The sequence below is a fragment of the Benincasa hispida genome, chromosome 5, assembly GCF_009727055.1.
Source record: "Benincasa hispida cultivar B227 chromosome 5, ASM972705v1, whole genome shotgun sequence".
Lineage (NCBI taxonomy): Eukaryota > Viridiplantae > Streptophyta > Magnoliopsida > Cucurbitales > Cucurbitaceae > Benincasa > Benincasa hispida.
The window spans coordinates 50,819,366-50,836,778 of record NC_052353.1 but is presented as its reverse complement, the minus strand read 5'-3'; the positions used below and the strand labels follow the sequence as shown (position 1 = coordinate 50,836,778).

At 34.9% G+C, this 17,413-nt stretch overlaps 3 protein-coding genes across 8 annotated transcripts; all 3 read left to right on the top strand.

Moving 5' to 3' along the window:
• Window positions 1-1,722: 1,722 nt before the first annotated feature.
• Window positions 1,723-5,480, top strand: LOC120077694. Of its 2 annotated transcripts, none has more exons than XM_039031653.1 (2): window positions 1,723-2,053; window positions 2,703-5,480. In XM_039031653.1, exon 2 carries the CDS (start codon window positions 2,873-2,875, stop codon window positions 4,988-4,990), a length of 2,118 nt encoding a protein of 705 aa, XP_038887581.1. In that variant the 5' UTR covers window positions 1,723-2,053; window positions 2,703-2,872; the 3' UTR covers window positions 4,991-5,480. The 2 variants fall into 2 exon arrangements, with proteins under 2 accessions (XP_038887581.1, XP_038887580.1); XM_039031652.1 differs by having other exon boundaries at window positions 1,723-2,150.
• Window positions 5,481-5,647: 167 nt separating this feature from the next.
• Window positions 5,648-8,612, top strand: LOC120077695 (transmembrane protein 256 homolog). 2 transcript variants are annotated; one of them, XM_039031655.1, is made up of 5 exons: window positions 5,648-6,125; window positions 6,198-6,268; window positions 6,351-6,431; window positions 7,111-7,150; window positions 8,217-8,612. In XM_039031655.1, the coding sequence occupies exons 1-5, from the start codon at window positions 6,080-6,082 to the stop codon at window positions 8,261-8,263; spliced, it is 285 nt and encodes a 94-aa protein (XP_038887583.1). In that variant the 5' UTR covers window positions 5,648-6,079; the 3' UTR covers window positions 8,264-8,612. The 2 variants fall into 2 exon arrangements, with proteins under 2 accessions (XP_038887583.1, XP_038887582.1); XM_039031654.1 differs by having other exon boundaries at window positions 7,111-7,154.
• Window positions 8,613-10,502: 1,890 nt separating this feature from the next.
• Window positions 10,503-17,182, top strand: LOC120077893 (nuclear pore complex protein NUP133). 4 transcript variants are annotated; one of them, XM_039031991.1, is made up of 8 exons: window positions 10,503-10,844; window positions 11,607-11,731; window positions 11,819-13,630; window positions 13,972-14,693; window positions 14,770-14,922; window positions 15,037-15,379; window positions 15,867-15,937; window positions 16,475-17,182. In XM_039031991.1, exons 1-8 carry the CDS (start codon window positions 10,654-10,656, stop codon window positions 17,027-17,029), a joined length of 3,972 nt encoding a protein of 1,323 aa, XP_038887919.1. In that variant the 5' UTR covers window positions 10,503-10,653; the 3' UTR covers window positions 17,030-17,182. The 4 variants fall into 4 exon arrangements, with proteins under 4 accessions (XP_038887919.1, XP_038887918.1, XP_038887917.1 ...); XM_039031990.1 differs by having other exon boundaries at window positions 15,864-15,937; XM_039031989.1 differs by having other exon boundaries at window positions 15,861-15,937.
• The last annotated feature ends 231 nt before the right edge of the window (window positions 17,183-17,413 follow it).

Below are 17,413 nucleotides of genomic sequence, written 5' to 3'. Positions count from 1 at the left end.
ATTCAAGCATCCCTAATTAAAAATATATTTTTTTTTCAATGGCAAATTTGATCTTATATTTTGAAAATGTTAAAAAAAAAAAAGTACTTCTAAACTATAGAAAGAGAATAGTAAATCTAGAGGTGTGTTTCACAATAATGATATTAATGATTAATAATTAAATAAAATTGAAATGTTGGGTTTTGGGATACAGTTGAAATTTTTTAAAATAATACATAATGGTATGAACTAAATTCATAATTTAGTATTTTATTACTTATTACAAGAATCTCAAATAGGGTAAGGCTCTCATTGGTGACCTATTTGAGGCATTCTCATTGTTTGTGTCATAGGAGGCATTAATGATGATACACAAGACCACAAATGTGGGTTAAAAAGCTCTCCATAGTTTCAAGCTTATCTTATAACAAATTCTATTTTTCTATTTTTAGGAAAATATATCACATACTTAAAATTTCATTTGTATTATTCTTAGTCTAGTGTCATCCTTATTTCTAGATGAAAATGTAATGTACGTTTTCTATCAAATTGATATATGATTGGAGACATCGAGAAGAGGTGAAAGATAGATTTTTCAAGTCTGCAGGTTTGCAAGAAACAAAAGATAAAGGTCGGTGATTCTACAACTCCCAAGCAGAAAGTCGTCGGTTTCACGCTTCACAAAGTGTTTAATGATGCATTTGTAATAACTTACAAATAGGACAAAAAAACATGCTCACTAGTTAAATTATTATAGGAAGAGTCTCCTCGAGACTATCACTAATTTTAGTTGTAGAATCTCATGGAAGTTCCTCATCCTCTCTTTTTATAAAATCTTAATCAAATAACGTATTAAAACTCAATTTAACTCATGTTTTTCATTCAATGTAACTTGGCTCATATCATAAACACATTCACTAGAATCATTACACAAATAACAAATAACTTGTTCATGTTAGATTTTGTTACACGTTATTTAACGGAAAAAAAAAGCCTAGTTATAAATTTTAATACGAAACATTGGTCAAAACTTAAACTTTTAAAAGAATAGAGATTAATTTAAAATGGAGGTTAAATATTATAGTGTTTAAAGTTATAATTTAACTTAATATCAAATAAAGTTGGTAGCTTGATATATTATATGTGATCATATTAACTAACAAAGTATGGATATAAAATGCATGAAATCAAAAGATCAAACATTTGAAAATTGACTGTTGAATAAATTTAAACAAGAAAAAGTTTATGTTTAATTCCAAAAGAAAGCAAATTTCTACCAAGGTGAATTCCAAAACATATCAAAAACCTAATTATTTCTCAAAGATTCAAATGGTAAAAATCTGATATGATTTTAATACAGACAAAAAAGGTAAAAAGTAATATTCTTTATAATTATCTATAAAAGAATTAAAATTGTCAATACAATTTAGGTAATATAAATCTATAATTAATTTATAGTTAATAAAATGAAAAAATTAAAAAGGGAAATAATTAGTGACCTACATTATTGATTTTTAGTTTAAAGAAAAAATAAAACCCCTAGCAATAAATTAATCTTGAATTATCTGTTTTCCACTGTTTATTATAAATTATAACTTGGAAAATACAAAAATAAATATTATAAATAATTAAAAAAAAATGGAAAGGTGAAAATTAAATTATTATACATTAAATAAAAATGGCGCACGTTAGCAGGACGCACCATTAAATAGCATATTACAATCCCATTTTACAAGATTATATTTCATTTTTATTATTATTACATTACACTAATTTTTTTCTCCTCCTAATTTTTCCGACCGGCGATCGAGGGCCTCCATATCCAAATTCCTCGCCGCCGCATCTTCGGAGCCAGAGCCGGCTCCGGCCCGGATCTAATTCTTCCATGTCCGACCTTCAGATTTCCCCAATTTTATGAACCCTAATTTACTCTTCTGTTCACTTCCAGTTACATTTTCCCCTCTTTTTTGAAAAAGGGGGAAATTCCTTTTTTTAGGGAAATTTCTTCGGTTTTCGCGGGAGGAAGTTCGTTTGAGTGGGTTAGTGTCTCTGGTACAGTGAGATTTGCCTACAGGTGAGCTTAATTTTGCTCGATGTTCTAAGTACACGTGGCGATCTGGATAGTTACCACCTCCATTTTGCTTGCTCGGATTTCAGTGAGCTTTTTTTAGGTATTTCATTTTTTGTCTTTAATTTTTTCTTTTTTGAGTGATATAGTATTCGTAGCGTATGGATTCTTTACATGTGCTGTTTGGTATTTTGAATGTATTTCTTTTTTGGGTTTGAATTTAGGAAGAGTGGGTATTGATTTGAAAATTAAGCTGAATTTTGTGTTCTTGAATGGATATGGATTTGTTGCGATATGGGGTTTCTGGTTTTGGTGTGAAGTGTTTGAATGCTGAGGAAAATGAAGATGTTGATGGGATTTTGGGTTTTGTAGTTGCGAGTGTACTCTGGTTACTGAGAAATGAAAATGTCGATATTGTGAAATTATTTGAGATAAGGACTGGTTGATTCTTTTACTTCAAAGATCGAGATTCTCGAGGCTTTGATTTTTAAATTCCAGTATACTGTAGCTAGCTGCTAAAATATCAAATATGCTTGAATTTCCAGTTCAAGATCTTGTGTTTTATTTTCCCTACTTCTTGTTAATTACCATAATGAGAATTCTCGAATATATTGACTCTGATATGTTGCCTTTTTTTTGCATTGAAAAAAAAAAGCTGTACAGGAAGTGTTGGTTGAGAACGTTGACATTTGTGCCAATTATTAAGGAACGTGGAAATGTGGATATGTTTGAGAATGTGGCTTCATGAGCTGTTAAGAACAACTCACTGGTCATAGTCTTTCTTTGTCTCCCAGTTTTTGGTATTTCACTGATTTGGATTTGTAAATGGAAGTAAACAGAGAGGAGGCCCTTAAAGCAAAAGAAGTTGCTGAGAAGCGTTTTGGCAAGCGAGATTTCAATGGGGCAAAGAATTATGCGTTGAAGGCCAAAACTTTGTTTCCAGAGATGGACGGGATATCTCAAATGGTGGCAACTTTTGATGTTTACGTTGCTTCTGAGATTAGATGTAATGGGGAGGTGGATTATTATTCCATTCTTGGATTGAAGCCTTCTGCAAACAAAGACGCTATTAAAAAACAATACAAGAAGATGGCTGTGTTGCTACATCCTGACAAGAATAAGACCGTAGGGGCTGATGGAGCATTTAAGCTTGTTTCTGAAGCATGGGCTCTACTTTCAGATAATTCCAAGAGAAATGCTTATGATATCAAGAGAACCACACAATTGGCATCCGGAGTCAACCACCAGCCAAACTTATCTTCAGCTCATGCTTCTGCGGCTACAAGTTTTAACAACTATACCAATCTGTCCATGTCCCACGGTAGACTTGATACCTTTTGGACTGTTTGCACCTCCTGTAAAGTTCAGTACGAGTATCTTCGGAAATACGTGAACAAGAAACTCCGATGCAAGAATTGTCGCGGCGTTTTCATTGCCGTCGAAACTGGAGCTGCCCCAGTGAATGGTTCTTTTCCTTACTGCTCCTGGTCAAATGTTGCTGGTAATCGATATGGAAGTCATGGGTTTGAGGGAGTTACGTATATCCCCGGAGATACTAGCTTTTTTACCGGGCATGGGTATGAATATGTTTCAAATGTGTCATTTCAGTGGAACTCATCATCTGGAGTTTACACTCAAACCTTGGGCCCAAATGGACCGTCTTCGGTACCTATTGATAATGTTGGTCAAACTAATGGACATTTCAGTACGTCAGGAGTCAAAGACAAGGCAAGACTCAACGGAAAGCGTGGTACAAAAAACAAGTTAGCCAATATGAATGCAACTAGCTGTATCGAGATTTTGGGATGTGATATCAATGGAGCTGATAAGAGAAGGAAGGTTGTCGCAGAAGCCAGTTTGAGAAACGGTTATGTGGAGAAGGGACCACTGCCTGCTTCAGATTCAAGATTAGCTAATGGAAATGCTGCTATTAAGCATGAGCCTGTAGTTTCTTCTCCAACTGAGCTTTCAGCTAAGCGCAACCCTGTTCCTCCTGCATTTGACGCCAGAAAGCTGTTAATTGAGAAGGCAAGGACTGTAATTCGTAAGAAATTGGAAGAGATAAGGATTTCTTCAGCCAATGCTGCTGCACAAGAGAAATCAAAGATGGCGCCTCAAGTTGGTCTGGTTGGAAAGACTGGCCGGGCACCTAAAACAACTAATTCCGATGTATCCGGCCGTTGGTTAGAGAAAGACAGAGCTGGACCAGTCTCAATAAATGTACCTGATTCTGACTTCCACGATTTTGACAAAGATCGGTCTGAGGAATGCTTCAAGGCAAAGCAAATATGGGCTCTGTACGATGAAGAAGATGGTATGCCTCGCTTGTACTGTCTGATTCGCGAGATTATCTCAGTTAAACCATTTAAGATTCTTATTAGTTACTTAAACTCCAAAACTGATACGGAATTTGGATCAGTCAACTGGTTGGAATATGGGTTCACAAAATCCTGTGGAAATTTCCGTGCTTGGAACTCTGATATTGTTGAACATATCAACATCTTCTCTCATCTCTTAAGCCGTGAAAAAGCCGGTAGGGGAGGCTGCATTCGGATATATCCTAGAAGTGGAGACATTTGGGCTGTTTATCGAAACTGGTCATCAAACTGGGACAGATCAACTCCCGATGAAGTGAGGCATCGATATGAAATGGTGGAAGTTCTTGATGATTACTCTGAAGAGCTTGGTGTCTGCATCTGCCCTCTTGTCAAACTAACTGGATTCAAGACGGTATATCAAAGAAATGCAGACAAAGATGCCATTCGTTGGATTCCCAGGAAAGAGATGCTACGGTTTTCCCACCAGGTTCCCTCTTATTTACTGAAGGGAGAAGCTAATAACTTGCCTGAACATTGTTGGGATCTCGATCCGGCCGCTACTCCTGATGAACTGCTCCACACTGCAACAGAAAATGAAGGGTTGACTGAAACCCAGTTGAGCTAAGCAGGAGAAAGAAGATGATAATGGGTTGGAGTCAATCTGAGCAGTCTTAACCAAAGTTAGGTCTAACTGTACAAATATGTCTCAAGAGTTTGGCCAAATGCCATTACAGACAAGACGAGAAATCTACAGTTGATTTGGATAATGTCTGCTGAGTCGCTTCTACGACGATGAATTTAGTTTCAAGTAAATGCACTTTTACAGAAGAAGAACTACCTCTTATCTGGACTTAATCTTAAAGGAGCACTTGAAAAATTTTCATTGGCGAGCAACTTTGAGGCTTATTATCCTGAACTGCAGCACCACAAATACAATTATTATGCTACGTTCCCTGCCTTGTTAATCAGAAGAGCTTTGTTTTTTTCTTTTCCTTTTTCCAGATTAGTTTTACTTTGTTCTAATGGAAATGATCAAGAACTTGGATGTTTAATCTCTTGATTTTGTTGTAAAATTTGAAGCTTCAATGCTTGCTTTGAGGCCTCATTTCATACGACAAACTGCTGTTCATCTCATTTCCTTTATGCTCCATGATTCTCATTCACGTACCTGAAACATCGACTTATCAAAGTCGGCTTAGATTAAATTTACCGTAATCTATCAACTTTTAGAGATTAATATACCCGGCTTGGTATGCAATCTGAATTCTCTTTTTACGATTCGAGGTAGATTACTCAGAATCTCTGTTCTTCCTTGGCTCCAAGATTTCATTTAAAATGGACCTTTGGATCTTTTGCTGCTAAGTACCATTTATTTCCTTTCATTGTACGGCCATTATGAAGCCGCCGAAATAAGAAAAGTCAACGCATTGACCGGTCAGATGAACAGCGCCGGTCAAGTCTTCAGGTTCTGCAGATAAGTAAAAAGGAATGAAATCAACAAGCAGGAGAAGGAGACCCTTTTACTTTTTCTTTTCCTTTTCCATTGTCTTCTCTTGTTGGGCCGATATGTCGGCTGTGGACTTCAAACCAACGTCAAGGAGAGCGACGGGTCGTTTTAACTTCAAACCAACGTCATCATTTGGGGGCAAAAGGGAAAGAAAAAGAACCTTTCACAAAACCCTCCTCGAAGCAAACCCAGAAACCAAAGAACAAGATGAACATGAACCCACTTCTCTGGCACAAAGTCGCTGCGATTTCTGGTAATTTTCCCCTTCGATTCTCGTGTTATAGCTTCGCGATTATGAATTTGAATTGTGATTTGCTTTAAACAGGCGTTGCAGCTCTTGGATTGGGCACGTACGGCGCTCACGGTTTCAAACCCAAAAATCCAGCTTATAAAGAGGTTGATTTGCTTCATCTTTCGTTTCTTTGATTCGATGTGTTCTTCGATTTGATTTTGATTGTTTTTTTTCAACGTTGTGAAGGTTTGGCAAACGGCGTCTCTGTATCATTTGGTTCACACAGCGGCTCTGCTTGCTGCCCCTTCAACCAAGAACCCTAATATTGTAAGTTTTCCTTTCATTCCTCGAATTTGCAGCACCGTTTTTGTATGCAAATTTCTTCTTCTGATCATTTTGGGCAAAGTTTATTGATATCCAAACTTCTATCAATCGATTATTCAACTTGACCTTACCTGAAAGTAAAGCCCTAATCTTAAAAAGTTTTGGGTATGGTGGAATTCAAAGCACGAGATGATGTTAGGTTTCTTGGAATGTTCAAACCCACAAATAAAACTAGTTATATGTCTATTCCTCAACTTTTTGGTTCTTTTTTATTTTTTTGTTTTTGAAAAGGGTTATTTTCTCACCATATTTTTACGATAAATTTGAATTCTTAATCAAGTTGCATAAACATAAACAAGTTCTTAAAAACTATTTGGTTTGGTTTTCAAAACTTTGCATCCGTAGAAGTACGATTAGTTATTAAATGAGGCCTTAAGTTTTAGTTTTCAAATTATAATATTTAGGCTTAACTTATAAGTCTAGGTTCTTTCAAAAAGAAAAGGAAATAGAAATATAGAAAAATTAGTACAAACACAATTATACCTAGGTCAATGTAACTGAATGAGTACCACTATCACATAATATTTTAAAAGATAAAGTTATCCAAAATTCTCCTACTATTTACTTTGATGGGTCCTTTGATTTTTATTTATGTTTTTTTTCCTTTTTTCTTTTGGGACAGTTTGGAGGCCTTTTGACTGCTGGAATCCTTGCATTTTCTGGCACGTAAGATACCTTTTTCTTTTTATTTGATGTATGTTAGGATCTCTCCTTTTTATTTCTATTTGATTTTGGATTCATGTGTCCAAGTTTCTATGAAAGGTAACATTTCATATTTGTCATTTAAATTGATAAGCTCAACATTTTATTGAAATGATGAATTATATACAAAGGAGAGAATAGAAATCCCCAAGAATACTTGATCGACCAAGGGGTTACAAAAGAAAAGCTCTTCAATTGGCTGAGAAAAATTGGGCAAGAGAGGGAGATTAGTGAGAGAAAGTATACGTGTGAAGAGAAGCGATCGGGAGAAATGCGTATCGGCAAGAGAAGTTTATGAGGGAAAACAGTTACATTGAGAACAAGTATGTACAGAGAGAAGTTAATGAGAGTCTGAAATTAGATGAAGAAAATATGTCATAAGAGATCGGTAATGAAGTTAAGCCAAAAGCATTTGATAAACCATCTATTAGTTACTTCTTTGCAAGGTACTCAGTAAAGAGTTTTGATTCTTGAAATATCATATTTCATATTCGAGTCCATTTGAAATGATTTTCAAAGTGCTTAAAAGATATTTGAAAAGTAAATATGTCTTAGATTTGTATCATGATAGACTAACAATTATTGATCTTTCTGATTAAGATGAATAGACACCTCAAACTATAATGGATTGACCTAATGATAAATAAGTGAACATCGTCTTGTTAAAGAGTTAAGATGTCATGTATTCAATCTATGGTAGCCACCTACTTAGGATTTAATAGAATCCAAATATTGTAGGGTGAGGTGGGTTGTTCTATGAACTTAGTCGAGATGTGCGTAAGTTGATCCAAACACTTACGGATATTTTAACAAAAAATAAAAAATAAAAAATTAGACACCTCATATTTGATTTCTGTTATTTTGTTGTCAACCTGATGAAAAAGCCATGAATAAGCAATGATTGTGCACAGATAGCTTTGGATTCAATTTGAGATCTCCTCCAGTTTCCTTTTAGCAATTCTCCATATATTATTGAACTCATCTTTCTGTTTAAGAGGTGAATAAGAATGAGTGGTTGCATTGCAGGTGCTATACTGTGGCCCTTCTTGAAGATAGAAAATATTCTTCTTTAGCTCCATTTGGTGGCTTTGCTTTCATTGGTGCATGGGCTAGCTTGCTCTTCTAAATTTTCCCAGTTTCGATATGTTTACGATTACTTATCGCATCGATGTTTTTCGATAAAGGTATCTGATTCTTGATTCAACCCATATGTTGTGTTAAAGCATATGAGGACTGTACAAATTGGAAATAATCAGAGTTAGCTTATGCCCTTTTTTCTTTTCTTTTTTTAAAGGTTCAGAATATATTTAGTAATTTGATAAAATCTAGCTCATTGAGTATACTTTCTTTTTGGACAATCTATACTTTATGTAAGAGAATAATACTTTTGTTTTTTTAAATATGGCAATTAAACTTTTGGCACATGTGTGTGGGAAGCTTGTTTTCTGATCAATTTTATTTTTAATAAGTAGAATCACATATTTGTGTAGAATAGACTAATGTTATTGTGTGTAATGTTAAATTAAAATCATAAATTTATATTTTGTACTATCAATTTATTGTTTAGGGCTTTAATTGATACAATTTTAAAGTTTAGGAGTATTAACCTTTTGACATCAAAGTTGATAGAACAAACATTATGCTAGATGAGTTAAGCTGATTAGCTTTGATCTACTACTAGAGAAAATGGTTTAACTTATCTTTGGTCTACTAAAGAAAAGGATTTAACTTAAATCGATAATCGAACGTGAAAAGTGAAACAAGCATATAAAAGTTTTATTAAAAAAATCCAAAACCATTCTTTTCTTTTTTTTTCTTTTTGTTAGTTTTTACTTGTTTTTTTAGTACAATAAAGATTCGAAATTCAAACTACAAATTTCTTTGTTAAATAATTGTGAGAAGATGATGGATTAAGGGTTAGTTTCGATTGACTTGAGAAAAGAATGTTTTTTTTTTAAAATAATTATTTTTATTTAAATATTTTTTATAAAAATAGATTGAATTACACGAAAAACTATTTTGAGTGGTTGCAAATGTTTCAATTTGTTTTGAAATGGTTTATTTTTTTAAATTAAATATTTAAAAATGTATTTCAAATATACCTTAAATTATCTACTTTTAGAGGTATGGTAAACATGTTACTAAGCTAAATTGATGATTTTGTAACCATTTTTGTAGGTTGAAATCAAAGTTTTTGTTCCAAAATAAAAAGTTAAATGGCAAATATAGTATTGGATTTATAGGTTTGATCCTTAAATTTTAATATTGATCAACCAAACTCTTTTTTTTTTTTTTAAAAATATATTTTGTGTCCATTGGACTCCTAAATTGTAATATGTTCATTAACTATCAATTTGATTTTCAGAAAAATAAATCTTTTTTAATAGGTCATCAACCTATTCAACTTTTTTAAATTTTACCAAACTACTAAACCAAAAATAGATAGTTTAGGATCCTATTAGAAATAAAATCCAAATTTAATCTAATGAATCAATTTTTTTAAAAAAATGTACCTAATGGACTATTTTATTATTCTTATTCTTATTATTAATCACATCTATTATTATTATATAAAAATTTAAAGTTTTAGAAACTTATTTGATATAAATTATTTATAATATATTCAAATTAGTGACATTTTTTCTGTGTATCATAGAGTTTTTTGCTTTTTTTTTTTTATTTACCATAGAAGTGTAGAAACATTTAGGTAAATGTCAATATTTCGATCAAAATTTAATATCAAGACTAAATCAAAGTGAGGATAACTCAATCATAATTTACATATATTACCTTTCTTAAGTCGACAATTTGAATCTATTACTTCATTTATTCTACTAAAAAATAATGACAAATTGAGAAAACTACCTTAAAGTATGGTATAGTTGCAATTATATCCTAATTTTTTTTAATTGTAAACATTAAATCCTCAATGCCAACATGAACGTAGCTCAACTGGCATAGTGCTCGTACGATCGACCTTGAGATTAGAGGTCCGATTTTCCTACCCTACACTTTAATTATAATATCTTTGCAAAAAAAAAACAAAAAAACCCCTCAAACGTACATAATTATAAAACTGATATTTATCGTATAAGTTCGAGAGTTCAATTTTCATCCTTTGATGTTTCAATTTCTACCATTATTATGAGTTTGATGGTCTAATTTTAATACTTATATAAGTATGATAACTTAATTTTTACCATTCAAAATTTAGAGGTGTAATTGTAATTATGATGCGGGTAATTTTTGCAATTTAAGGAAAAAGAAAATTAAGGGTAAACTTGGAATTAAAATAACAAGGGATTGCTAGTGGTCCGTACGCTTGATCACACTGGATCACTCCCATCTCCCGCCCGCCGGAGCCCCCCGCTCTCAGATTTCATTTCTTTCACACTCCAAGCTTTAAACCCTAAACCCCCGATTCCAATCCTTCTTCTTCTATTGTTCTGTGTATTATGCAGCGATGTTCTCTCCCGGGACGAAGAGACGCAATTTAAGCTCTCGAACAGACCGAAGTTCGGCTCCAGCCCTGTCTGATTCTCCGATTACACCACTCTCAGCCGTCCGTAAGCCAGTTCTCGATAATCTGGTTCCCAACCGCCCCGGCACCGGCACTCCGGCTCCTTGGGCTCCTCGCTTATCCGTGCTTGCAAGGTATTACTACCACCATTGCTGTATATATCTATCATTATAGTTTGTCAGAGCGCTAATTTTACTCATTTCAGTGTACCCACTAAGTTTTTATATGCGATTCATATCCATAGTGGTAATTAAGTTCGTTTGTGCGAGTTATTGGTAACAAGGTGATGAAATCTAATGGCTATTCATTATAATGGGATTGCCCTTTTTTCTGGTGATTGTTGTGGGCTGATGGCTTTTTTTAGTGGCATTTCGAAAATTGTTAGAACAGGAATAATCTGACCAAGTATAAATTATAATGTGCCATTTTTTTTTCCCTGTTGATTTGTGTGAATTGAGAGTGCTTGTAAAATATGTGTTAAGACTAAGAGTTGGTTTAATAGTCCCCTTTGGCTGGTACTAGTATGGGCAGCACTTTTAGGACTAATTATTGAGTGTATAACAACATTTTTAAAGAATTGTAAATATAGAGCAAAATCTATCAGTGATAGATAGACTCCTATGACCGATATAATTTATTATTGATAGACCTCGAGAGCTGGATCTAAATTTTGCTATATAGGCAAATTCTTTTGTATTGTGCTATTTTTGCTATTACTTTGGATTTGATTGCTATATTTGCAATTGTCCCTTTAACTTATCTTTCCCGATTTAACTCTACCCACAATTTCTGTTTTTATGGAAAGGTGTGTTCATTCATTTGCTCATCTATAGCTTCTTGCTTCATAACTTGCTCCCATATGGAGAATGTTTAATTAAATATTTTTATCTTCCTAGAATTTCACCAGCTAATAGATGTGATAAGGAAGACGAGACAGATCCAGTTAAGCCTGTATATGTTGGAGAGTTTCCCCAAGTGGTTCGTGATGAGCAGGCCAGTCTTGTACAGCAGTTTGTCACATGTAACAATGTTCATTGCAGTAAAAGGTAGTTTATAGTTCTTGATGCTACTATTTTCTTGAAATCATGATTGGTTTTTTTCATTGCAGGTGGTGCAAGCATGTCAGGTGGAATGGATGCCAAAACATCCCTTGCTTGGATTATATGCCGAGACAAGCTTTTTCTTTGGACATACTTGTTACCTGTAGCCACCATGAAGTGTGTTGTTTGTGAACTTCCAAAAAGAATTGTAGATAGCAAAGATATTGGCAGAAATAACAACGATAATTGGTTGCTCAGCGTTGTTAGTTGGGATAGCCAAAATCAAAGTTCAAGAAAGTCAGTCAAACACCAGCATTCTGTTGGCATTATAATATGTAATAAAAAAACAGGAGCTGTTGTGTATTGGCCTGATATCTTCTCAGATGAAGGAACTGCTCCAGTTACCTGTCTAACATCTTCGCATGAGCCAGCAGCAATTTCTTCATTTTCTGATGGGAAGAGCACTTCCCATAGAAATCAAAGTCTGAATAGACCGAGGACATTCAACTCTTTGATTGCCTCAATGGTTCCTGATTCCCAGAACGTTTGTGTTGCCCTTGCATGTAGTTCCAATGGCCAGCTTTGGCAGTACCACTGCTGTCCTATGGGAATTCAATGTACTAAAGTTTCTCAGGATATATGTGGTCTTCACAGCCAAGAGGATGGTAGCTCTCAATATCTTGTGAATGATGGGTACCCAAGGTCTCTATCTTGGTCTCATTCTCATCTTCAACTAGATAAATTTAACAGGAAGTTCTTGCTTCTGACAGATCATGAGATACAGTGTTTTTGTCTTAAACTTTTTCCTGATGTACAAGTGTCCAAGCTCTGGTCATATGAAATTGTTGGTACAGATAATGATTTGTGCATTAAAAAAGATCTAGCTGGTCAGAAAAGGATCTGGCCTCTTGATTTGCAGGAAGATGAAGGCGGCGCAGTTATCACTATTTTAGTTGCTACACTCTGTAAGGATCGCATTAGTAGTTCCAGTTATATACAATATTCCCTTCTTACCTTGCAATACAAATATGGGGCAGAAATAGATGCTAATGGTGATAAGAGGATATTGGAGAAAAAAGCCCCGATACAAGTAATAATTCCAAAAGCAAGAGTAGAAAATGACGACTTTTTGTTCTCCATGAGACTTAGGGTTGGGGGCAAGCCTTCGGGATCAGCCCTCATTCTTTCAGGTGATGGGACAGCAACTGTCTCCCATTACTATAGAAGCTCCACACTGTTGTATCAATTTGACTTACCTTATGATGCGGGGAAAGTATTAGATGCTTCAGTCCTTCCTTCTACAGAGCATGGTGAAGGAGCCTGGGTCGTACTAACTGAAAAAGCAGGAATATGGGCAATACCTGTAAAAGCTATTGTCCTTGGTGGAGTTGAACCTCCTGAACGAAGTTTGTCACGCAGGGGAAGTTCAAATGAACGATCTGTGCAAGATGACACTAGAAGCCTCAATTTTTCTGGCAACATTGCTAGTACAAGGGGAACTTTTGATGTGCAGGATGTTGTAGATAGAAAAAAGGCTACTATGGCTGGAATTTCACATCGAACAGCTCGAGATGAAGAATCGGAAGCTTTGCTGCGTCAACTTTTCCATGATTTTCTATCATCTAGTCAAGTAAATAACTCTTTTGAGAAGCTGAAGAATTCTGGTGCATTTGATAGGGAGGATGAAACAAATGTTTTTACACGGATGAGCAAGTCAATTGTTGATACTTTAGCTAAACATTGGACTACAACAAGAGGTGCTGAGATTGTGTCGATGACTGTTGTTTCTACTCAGCTGATGGAAAAACAGCAGAAGCATGAAAAGTTTCTCCAATTTCTTGCTTTATCGAAGTGCCATGAAGAGTTGTGTTCAAGGCAAAGTATGTTTCAACTCATTTTCAATTTGAATTCTCTGTGTTATAGCGGTAGATATTTACTTTTATATGCAGAACCTTTGTTAATTTTTTTTACCTCATATGTGTTTCTTGTCAGTATGTTTTTTATACTGGCATAAATGGTCTAGATGCTTTTTGTCTTCAGATGTTTATTCTAGGGCAATAAATTTCTATTTTCTGATTATTCCTGATATTGGTTTGAAGTCAGATTGGAATTGGTCTGATTAGGTACTCAAATTTTTATTCTTGGATTGGGAAGGTAATTTGTGGAGGTGAAATATCAAATTCAAATTAATGAACTTGAACTGTGGTCTCGATACGTGTAGGAAATTCTTTGCAAATTATCCTGGAGCATGGAGAAAAGCTTGCTGCTATGATTCAATTAAGGGAACTGCAGAACACTATTTGCCAAAACCGTTCAACTGGACTTGGCTTCTTGAGTTCTAATTCAGAAACTCCTATGTCAGGTGCTCTATGGGATCTTATTCAGTTTGTTGGTGAGCGAGCTCGTCGAAACACTGTTCTTCTAATGGACAGAGACAATACTGAAGTGTTCTACAGTAAAGTCTCTGAGCTAGAAGAAGTGTTTCATTGTTTAGAAAAGCAGCTAGATTATTTGGTAAGTGCAGACGAATCATATGTGATCCAGAACCAGAGAGCTTCTGAGCTCTCTAAAGCATGTGTTACTATCATGCATGCAGCTGTGCATTATAGAAATGAGCATCAGTTATGGTATCCACCGTCTGAAGGCTTAACACCTTGGTATAGTCAACTGGTTGTGCGGAATGGGCTATGGCGCATTGCTTCTCTCATGCTTCAACTTTTAAATGAAGTTTCTGAGCTTGATACGTCTGCAAAATCCGATTTATATTGCTACTTGGAACTATTGACTGAAGTTCTTCTTGAGGCACATGCTGGAGCTGTCACTGCAAAGGCAGAGCGTGGAGAAAAAACTGATAGTCTTTTACATGAATTTTGGAGTAGAAGGGATTCACTCCTCAGCTCTCTTTATCAAAGAATAAAAAAATCTGTGGAAGCTGAGCATAAGGTTATTTTCTTACATGATGTGTGCTTGTGACCAAGATTCTAGATCTGAGTTCATATTGAAACACATGGTTTTGCAGGATTTTAGGGGAGATTTGGTGGAGCAAAAGGTAGAAAGCCTCAGGAAACATTCTTCACGTCTGTTATCTGTTGCAAAACAGCATGAATGCTACAGTATTTTATGGGAAATCTGCTGTGACCTTAACGATCCAGAGCTACTCAGGAAACATATGGTATGTAGTTCTGTTATTTCAATGCTTCATTTGATTTTTGCAAATTTATATATTATTATCATTTTATATTAGTTGGTGCTTGCATTTGATTGTTTATCATGGATGGTGATGCAGCATGAAAGCATGGGACCTAAAGGAGGGTTTAGCTACTTTGTTTTTAAAAAACTTCATGAAAATAAACAGTTCTCCAAGCTTTTAAGACTAGGAGAAGAGTTTCATGAAGAACTGTTGATATTTCTGAAGGAGCATCCGGATCTTTTGTGGCTTCACGAGCTGTTCCTCCATCAATTTTTCTCCGCATCAGACACTCTCCATGCATTAGCTCTGTCTGAAGGTGATGGTCCTGTGTCGTCCCTTGAACTTGGGACAGAAGTTGAATCTGACCATTGTAATTTGGAATTAAGATTGGCAGATCGAAAACGGATTTTATACCTCTCGAAGATATCTTTAATGGCAGGTATTACTCAACATTGATCCTATCCTTTCCATTATTTGTGTCCTTCCTCAAGCTCTTGACATATTTATTTGTGCATTGCTAGAGGACATTTTTTCAATTTTAAATAAGAAAACTTCGTTAAACCTGAAAAGAGGAGGGGTCTCTCATGTGCTAGTCAACTTTTGGTCGTCTAGCTGGCTTCATTAAATATCATAGTTCCTATCACAAAAAACATTAAATATCAGAGTCGATCTTTCCAGGATTCGTCATTAGATATTTTACCTACCTACATGCTCTTAGGAATGTACTTCCTATCTTAAATGCATGTGTATTGCCAAAGTGATTCAATAGTTTATCTCTATGCATTTAAATGTTTATCTATAGTATTTCCATCACTTGAGATATATCCTCTATATATGTTAGTAACGGTCTTCTCTGATATGCAATGGTGATTGCCGGCTTTTAAACCCAATTATTTTTATTAATATTGTTTTTTATTTAGCAGCAGCAGGTAAAAATGCTGAGTATGAGAGTAAGTTGATGCGCATTGAGGCTGATGCAAAGATACTTAAGTTACAGGTTGGTTTTCTTTTTGAAATGGTGAACTTGATTGAACCTGCTTAAATCTTTACATCTTTATCAGCTCTGAGTTATGAATGATTTCATCTCATCTTATTCATATGATATATATACTCATATAACTTCCGTTGAATTATTGACTTTTGTCTTATTCCGATCTTAAAACTAAGGGACTAATGATATTTTGTTGACGTCATACTTTAGAGCACCAATGACAGTCTATAAATATCTACTCAATCTTAAATGAGGAACTAATGCTTTAATTACTTCACTTAACTAATAGACATCGAAGAAGAGAAGGATTCATTTAGAATTACTTGTCGTTCTGGAAATAGTATATAGGATTGAGATGGAAGCTACCCTAAAGATTTGAATGTGATCGGTGTTGCTGTGTTAGACATGTTAGCTCTTTTTTTCTTTTGTTCTTACTACCACTGCATTAGTTTTTCGGTTACTGCATTAGTTTTTCGGCTTCAATGTAATGACATAATCTTGTTTATTGACCGGTGGTTCCACCTGATCCCTTGTTTCTTGTAGGAAGCCATTTTAGATCTCTATCATGCCGTTGAAACAGAGCAGCAGCTTGACCGCGAGCTCCTCCATCCTGACCGCCTTATTCAACTGTGTCTCAAAGCTGAAAACCCAACCCTCTTGTTGATGGCTTTCGATATATTTGCCTGGACCAGTACTTCATTTCGCGAAACCCACCGAAAGCTTTTGGAAGAATGCTGGAAAAATGTTGCAGATCAGGACGATTGGAATCGACTTTATCAAGTGTCTGTAGCTGAAGGATGGAGTGATGAAGAAACAATAAAAAACCTGAGAGAAACAACTTTGTTCAAGGCTTCAAGTAGGTGTTATGGACATGGAGCAGCAGAAATGTTTGGAGAAGGATTTGATGTAGTATTGCCACTAAGACAAGAGAATCTTGAAGGAGGTTCTATACTGAAAGATTCTATAGGTTCTGTTGAGGCAATTCTGATGCAACACAAACATTTTCCTGAAGCAGGAAAGTTAATGGTGACTGCCATTATGTTGGGAGTGGATGATTATGATAATACATTGGAAGATGATCCTATTTTGATGGATTAACACAGTTTAGGCCATTGTTCATTGATGAAATTGGTAGGCCAATTGTGTTTGTATAAACTCCATCTAAGTTTTGGCCGTTACATTTTCCCTTTGGCATCCTCCAAATTTTGTATATTTTTAGGTTTCTATGAGAAAATATCATTGATTGGGATTTTTCTTTCCCCACTTTTACTTTTATTTTGTTGTGCATCTTTAAATGATCCATGGCAATTTTGAGACATGTTCAGATTAAATGACTCGTAAAAGGTTGACACTAATTACTAGATTATTGGTTAATTGTTGTATTAAAAAAAAGTGAAAATCAAATGGGAAAATGCAAATGATGATCAACCGACCATATAATGACGTGCATCTATACAAAAAGATTAAATTAATAAATTTTGT

Bases quoted from the DNA above. Each gene is read 5' to 3' on its own strand.
- LOC120077695 (XM_039031654.1), top strand. From the start codon at position 6,080: ATGAACATGAACCCACTTCTCTGGCACAAAGTCGCTGCGATTTCTG. The intron at 6,269-6,350 runs GTTGATTTGCTT...AACGTTGTGAAG, and splicing joins AAAATCCAGCTTATAAAGAG to GTTTGGCAAACGGCGTCTCT. The intron at 6,432-7,110 runs GTAAGTTTTCCT...CTTTTGGGACAG, and splicing joins CAACCAAGAACCCTAATATT to TTTGGAGGCCTTTTGACTGC.
- LOC120077893 (XM_039031989.1), top strand. From the start codon at position 10,654: ATGTTCTCTCCCGGGACGAAGAGACGCAATTTAAGCTCTCGAACAGAC. The intron at 13,631-13,971 runs GTATGTTTCAAC...CGATACGTGTAG, and splicing joins AGAGTTGTGTTCAAGGCAAA to GAAATTCTTTGCAAATTATC. The intron at 14,694-14,769 runs GTTATTTTCTTA...ATGGTTTTGCAG, and splicing joins CTGTGGAAGCTGAGCATAAG to GATTTTAGGGGAGATTTGGT.
- LOC120077694 (XM_039031653.1), top strand. From the start codon at position 2,873: ATGGAAGTAAACAGAGAGGAGGCCCTTAAAGCAAAAGAAGTTGCTGAG.